The sequence below is a fragment of the Vigna angularis genome, chromosome 1 (assembly GCF_016808095.1).
Source record: "Vigna angularis cultivar LongXiaoDou No.4 chromosome 1, ASM1680809v1, whole genome shotgun sequence".
Taxonomy (NCBI): domain Eukaryota; kingdom Viridiplantae; phylum Streptophyta; class Magnoliopsida; order Fabales; family Fabaceae; genus Vigna; species Vigna angularis.
Genome location: NC_068970.1, coordinates 28060990 through 28068016, shown reverse-complemented (window position 1 = coordinate 28068016; position 7027 = coordinate 28060990). Strand labels below are relative to the sequence as shown.

Genomic DNA, 7027 nt, shown 5'->3' with positions numbered 1-7027 from the left:
ATGTGGTGGTAGCTTGTAATTGGTCCGTTTCAAATATATAGACCAATAAAATAGTGACACATAATCTATTATTCAAAATTTATTAAAAAAATTGTTAACATATCATGATCCATTATATATACCTTCTTTTTGGGTGCTTTTTGTTGCATTCAGAGGAAGAAGTTTTTACTCTCTCGTTTTGGGCTTGGGTTTCACAAAAAATAGGAGTGACTATTACTACTTGGTGGGTCCCACTGAATTATACCAATTTTAGTACTGGCATTGTGTATGAGTGGCACGAGAAATTTTGTAGCAAAGAAGGGATTTCTCTTCTTCCTCCTTTTGTTTTGGGGTTGCTTCTCCTAATGAGTAGATCGTAGGTGGGAAAGTGGGCCCATGGGAGGGTAAGTGAGAAAGATTTTAACTTGTTTAACTGTATAAGAATTTTTGAAGAGGAAATATGGGTTGTACTCCTACATGTTGATGCGAAAGACCGTGATATGTTTGAGGTTTTATTTTATGTATAATACTTTGACTAGTATAATGTTTTAGTGACACATGTTGGTAAGCCACTGGATGTTGTGTTTTTGTTAGTTGTTTCTTGAGTTTAAATTATTTGAATTGAACAACTATATTGGTGTTTTATGGTGTTTTAGAGTTTTGAGATAGTTGGATATATGCATAATAGTATTGATATTAGTATGAAACGATGTTGTTTGCTTCTATTGTTGTCGGCCATGTGTGAGCTTTTCGTATTGTGCTACGTTAAGGATGTTGGGTCTCGAGAGGACTTAAGAGGGTTGGATATCTTGCCCAAAAGCTTTGGCTCGTGCTAAGTGTAGTGCATCGGTGCGCGTAGTATCGGTGTTTTTACTCGTTAGTCCTTGAGAAGTCAGGAAGATAAGTCTAAAGTTGCGATAGAAGACGATTCGAATCACCCTATTAGTGAGAACAGGTTATGACTACACAATGCAAGGAAACGACATTGGTTCATGAACGGTTGGTTTGTACTGTTAAGTCTGTGATGAAATATGATGTGTTAGTTATCTTATTTTGTGATTATTATGAATATATTATGTTATGATATTTATGGTTGCTCACCCTTGCATGTTTGTGATTGTAGTTTCCACTTACAACGATCATACTTGTAAGGGAGTAGATGGTGTTACAGATAAGACCGGTTCGAAGTAGTTGATGAGAGTTGGGACATTTTTGTTCGGGGTTGATTATTTATTTTTCTTTATTTAAAAGTTTTTCGACTTGGTACTTTTATGTAAAAGTGATATTCTAAGATTTTTGTTTTGAACAAACGAGGTTTATAGTTATGATTTTGCTTTTGCATATAACCAAATAATGTTTGATTATCTGATGTGAATTGTTAGAGTGATGTAGCAGAATGGTTAGCGTGTACAACAAACCAAGAGAAGAGTGAATTGGTTTCTTATCTCAAATAATACCTTTAATAATTTTGTAAAATATAAATCCCTTAAAAACAATTTAAACAAACTAAAGAAAGAGTAAGGAAGAGAGAAAATTACATAGGTGATTTTTATATTGGTTTGGATCGCACAGATCCTACGTCCAGTTGTTAATCTCAAATGAGAATTAACGCTTCACTATCACAAACCAACAAAATTTTACAATCACAAAGAAAATAACACAGTTTAAGGTTAGAACACATCTCTTATTACCCCAAGAGATTAACACCTCCTTTGAAATCTTCATAAAGGATGACAAGCTTTAACTCAACAACAACAACAACAACACTCAATCACAACTCCCGTGAAAATTCTCGCTCTATGCAACCACCGTGTTCTCAAAGTCACAAGCACAAGGGTTGCACAACCCTAGAACACTTATCACATCACACAATAGATAAGAATTTTGAATACAAAGTATTTCGTATATTGGAATGAGAGTCTCAATCCAATTTATAGAGATCTCACTTAAGGATACCTCAAAAAATCCATTGTCAACAATTTAACGTGTGATAATCAATTATCCACTTATGGTAATTGATTTTGCATTTAATGAATGCACAACGGTCAAAAACTTGTTTAAAAACTCTCATAATGCTCGTGATAATCGATTATGGCAAGTCATAATCAATTATGGATAATCGATTATTATCTTGAGTATAAAATGAGGTTTTATGATTCAAAACAAGTTTTAACGCAACCTAAGGCAAACAATACATAGAATCAAAGATAAATCACATCCTATACATAAATCTACTAAATTACAAAAGTTTTAAAACAAAACAAGTCTTCATGAAGATCTTCTTACAACAAGAGCACTTGAGGCATCATCAAAACTTCTTCTCTTCAGCTTTATGCTAACATGAATGTTTTATAAAAATGTTTTAAAAAAATTTATACTCGTGGTGTTAGGGGTGTTACAAATGAGACATGTATTCTTTTAGTACTTGGTGAATAAAGTGGTTTTCTCCTTATGTTAAACAATGGTATCGTAGTTTTAATTTGTTATGTTTTTGGTATAAGTGTGAGATATAGTTTTAGCATCATCTTAGCTGAGGTGTTACAAGTGGAGCCTTGTGGAAATGGATCTAATCGTTTGGAGAGGTTAAGCAATGAGAATCAATATTCTACTTCTCACTTAAGAAGATTAAGATGTACAAATTTGGTTTCCAACTACAAGCTTATGCGTGATAGAGAGAGGAGAATGATATTTGTGTCTACATTTTGCAAAAACAAGAAAGGAATGTGATTTTTCTTGCTCTTGTACTTATATGATGTGCTTATAGCCAACCTGTATTAAAGTGAAATAAAAAGGCTAAAATTAAGTTCAACTATTTAGATGAAGGATCTCGTTTCCACAAGGGATTACTTAGGATAGACATATAGAAAGATTACATAGTATGAAAGTTCTATCTATCTCAACTAGGATATTTGACTAAGGTAGTTGAAAGGTTTAGAATGAATTATCTATATTTATGGCAGTATAATAAAATCATGGGTTAAATATGTTTTTAGTCTCTAAACTAGAATACGATTTTAGTTTTTTTCTTTGTTTTAAACTTTGTTCCTATTAGGTCTGCAATCTTTCTCCTCCAATGTTAATTTTTTTTTACGTAACAAACAACGAGTCACAATAACATTTTTGTTATAAAAATAGACACTGTACTAAAAAAAAGAATGAGAAGAAAGGTCCAGAAGAGGAGGAGCGGTCATGAAAAACAAGAAAAAGGAGGAGTGGTCATGAAAAACAAGAAAAAGGAGGAGCGGTCATGAAAAACAAGAAAAGAAAATGAAAAGAAGAAGAAAACATATATCAATGTGTAAAAAAATAAGAATATTGAACGATGAAGAATACATTTATATATTTCCAAAGTATTTGAACGATGAAAATCTTAGACAAAAATGAAAACAAAAACCACCACGTTATATTTTACAAACTAAAATTATATTTAATCTTAAAATTATTAAATAAAACTGATCTAAAATAAAAGATAATTAATCATTATATTAACTAAATTAAATAATATTTTATAAAGTAAAAACTATTCATATTTAAAATAGTTTCTTTTATTAATAAAAATTAATAATTGATTTCAAATTTATCTTTAAATATTTCAGGTAGTTACATTGTTAGAATTTACTATTAAAAAGTAATATTTTTAGAATTTACTATTAAAAAGTAATATTTTTATGGAAGTAAAATATACTCATTGCAAGTATAGTATCTGGTCTTTCTCTGCCGTATTTATGAAGGTGTCTGGACCTCTCAATATATATAAAGGCCTCATCTACATATATTCGTCATGATTTAAGCTTGAGGGGCAAAGTTTACATAGTTATACTTAGTAAAGAGAAAAATGGGTAGCAGTATTGAACAGCATAGTCTGCACATTTTCTTCTTTCCCTTCTTGGCTTATGGTCATATAATACCAACAGTTGACATGGCTAAATTATTTGCAGAAAAGGGTGTGAAGGCCACCATTATCACCACACCAGGCAACGCACCTTTTATCTCTAAAGCCATTGGAAAAGCAAAAACTGAGAACGAGATCCAGATCCAAACCATCAACTTCTCTTCTGCAGAGGTTGGTTTACCTGATGGCCTTGAAATTACTGATTCAATCACTAACCCATATTTGATTGAAAGTTTCTTTATTGCCACCTCTTTGCTACAAGAGCCACTTGAACAACTACTGCACAAGCAACGTCCAAATTGCGTTGTTGCTGATATGTTCTTCCCATGGGCAACTGATTCTGCCGCCAAATTTGGAATTCCTAGGCTCGTCTTCCATGGAACTAGTCTCTTTTCACTCTGTGCTACAACGTGTATGCAACTTATCGACCCTAACAACGATGTTTCTTCCGATTCTGAGTCACTCACCATTCCTAATCTCCCGGGTGAGATTAAAATAGCAAGGACGTCGTTGGGATCTTATGGCATGGGTGACCGAACGAGCATGATCAAATTGTTGAGGGAAGCAAACGAATCAGAGTTGAGAAGCCATGGGGTTGTTGTTAATACCTTCTACGCACTCGAGAAGGATTATGCGGATCTTTACAGCAAGGTGCTTGGAAGAAAAGCATGGCATATTGGTCCCTTATCTCTTTGCAACAGGGACGTCGAAGAAAAGGCGCACAGAGGAAAGGAGGCGTCTGTGCATGAATACGAGTGTCTAAAATGGCTTGACACAAAGAAACCCAACTCAGTTGTTTACGTATGCTTTGGAAGCACAACACTGTTATCTGATTCTCGACTTAGAGAGATTGCTATTGGTCTCGAGGCTTCAGGGCAACCATTCATATGGGTGGTGAGGAAAAGCAAAGAAGATGAAGTTGAATGGCTACCTGATGGATTTGAGAGAAGGATGGAAGGGAAGGGAATAATCATAAGAGGGTGGGCACCTCAAGTGTTAATTCTTGAACACAAGGCAACGGGAGCATTTGTGACCCATTGTGGATGGAATTCAACCTTGGAATCAGTGACTGCTGGGGTTCCCATGATAACATGGCCAATTTATGCCGACCAATTTTTCAATGAGAAATTGGTAACAGAAGTCCTTAAAATTGGGGTACCTGTCGGTGCCAAAAAGTGGAATGGATTAGAAGGAGATAGTGTTTCATGGGATGCGGTGGAGAAGGCAGTGAAGAGCATAATGACTGGGGAAGCAGCCATTGTAATGAGGAACAGCGCAAAGAACCTTTCGAAGCAGGCTAGGCTTGCCATGGAAGAAGGAGGATCCTCTGACTCTGATTTGATAGCTTTAATTGAAGAATTAAGTTCGATGACTTTCTGACTTACCCGTCACTGCAAGATGCATTGATGATTTAGACTATCTATTAAAGCAGGTTATTGTTTTCAAAATAAATTTACTCTTAAGAAAATTATGCATATGGTTTACTAGTGATAGTTACATTTTACCGTGAAAAAATTGTGTCAAGGGTCTAAGATTTTAGTTTAAAATATTTTAACTTAAAACCATATTTATTTCATATAAATTCTACTAAACTAATACATATTCTTCTGGACGATTTTAATTTAAAAATATTTGTACTAAAGTCATATATATTATTTTTAGATGACTTCTTCGTAATAAAATTGTGCTATGATGATATAATTTATTCACGTATTTTTCTTTATATTGCCCATTTTAGTAAATTAAAAACAGAAGGTACATTAGTTTTGTAAAAATTGTTTTGGAACTTTCTAATAGAAGATATATATTAATGTTAAGTTTGAAATAAGTATCTCTTATATATTAAGTGGTGTTTTCTTTATAAAATTTGAAAAAAAAATTTCTAAATTTAATCAAAATAAATTCTCAATTAAAATTAAAAAATCTTGAATTTATTAATGTTATATAAATTTAACACCATGTTAACTTGTTATAATGTAAAAATGATTACTTTTATTTTATTAAGAAACAAAAAACATAAATAAAAATAAATCATAACAAGAATCAAAAGAACAAACAAATTTATTTATCTGACCTCAGAACAAATAAAATTACAGCATAATCAATTATAAAGGCTTAGATTCCAATAAATGTTGAAATAACATGAAAATAGAAAAAGAGAGGATGAATAACATGAGAGAAACGAGAGAGAATGAAATTTGAATTCCCAAAGGGTTACTAAGCTCCCTTAGTGTGTTTTCGTAAGTCTCTTTATATAGAAATTGGATTGTGCTTTATTTTAGGATTTTCTACTGTTATAATCTTCTTTATGATAATACAATCTCCTCCAATTACTTCTAACCGTGTTTCTCGGCGATCAAATTAATACTATTAAACTATAGAAACTTCAGTATTGCTAAGATAGTAGCCAACAAAATAGAAAGCGTAAATTTAACCATTAGTCGTCTCCCAACAAACTCGAAATTGATTTTTAAGAAATTAGTTCTTATAAAAACTATAAAGAAGGGTTGGTGAAAAAAAAATAAAGAAGATAAATATCAATAAAAGATTAAAGAACAAGATAACAAAAGATAGAAATAAATTAATTTATAAAAAGATTTAAAAAGAAAAATATAACGATAAAGAAAATATGTTGATTTCATAACTTTTTCAAAATAGGATTCTTCATTGATTTTATAAACATATTTAATCCTTATTATTATGTTAGTGAACCAAGCATAAATTAATGAATAAGTAATAAAATTTATTACAAAAAATACAAAATATTATTTAAATATTGTAACTAAAAATATAATTGTCTTCTAAAACTATAGAAATCATTTATCTAAAAATATATAAACGAATGTCATTACTAATATAATAAAATTGAAAAAAATGCAATATTTATACCAATATATAAAGATTCAACTTCTTTATGTTCATATATTTTTTCAAATTTATCTATAAATACATATTTTATAAAATTAAAATGATTATTTTATTAGTTTTATTCTATAGCTAAGTATTTCTTTTTTAAAATTGAACTTTTTTTTTCAGTTTGACCGTTTTAAACTTAATTATTTTCTAAATTATAAAACTACCTAAAAAATAAATAAAAAATATTTAAGAAAAATTATAAAAAAATATATTTAATTTTTTTATAATTACAATAAAATA

At 30.9% G+C, this 7027-nt stretch overlaps 1 protein-coding gene across 1 annotated transcript; it reads left to right on the top strand.

Moving 5' to 3' along the window:
• Positions 1 to 3778: 3778 nt before the first annotated feature.
• LOC108342189 (scopoletin glucosyltransferase) lies at positions 3779 to 5475 on the top strand. Its single transcript, XM_017579911.2, has one exon. It carries the CDS (start codon positions 3815 to 3817, stop codon positions 5249 to 5251), a length of 1437 nt encoding a protein of 478 aa, XP_017435400.1. The 5' UTR covers positions 3779 to 3814; the 3' UTR covers positions 5252 to 5475.
• Positions 5476 to 7027: the final 1552 nt, after the last annotated feature.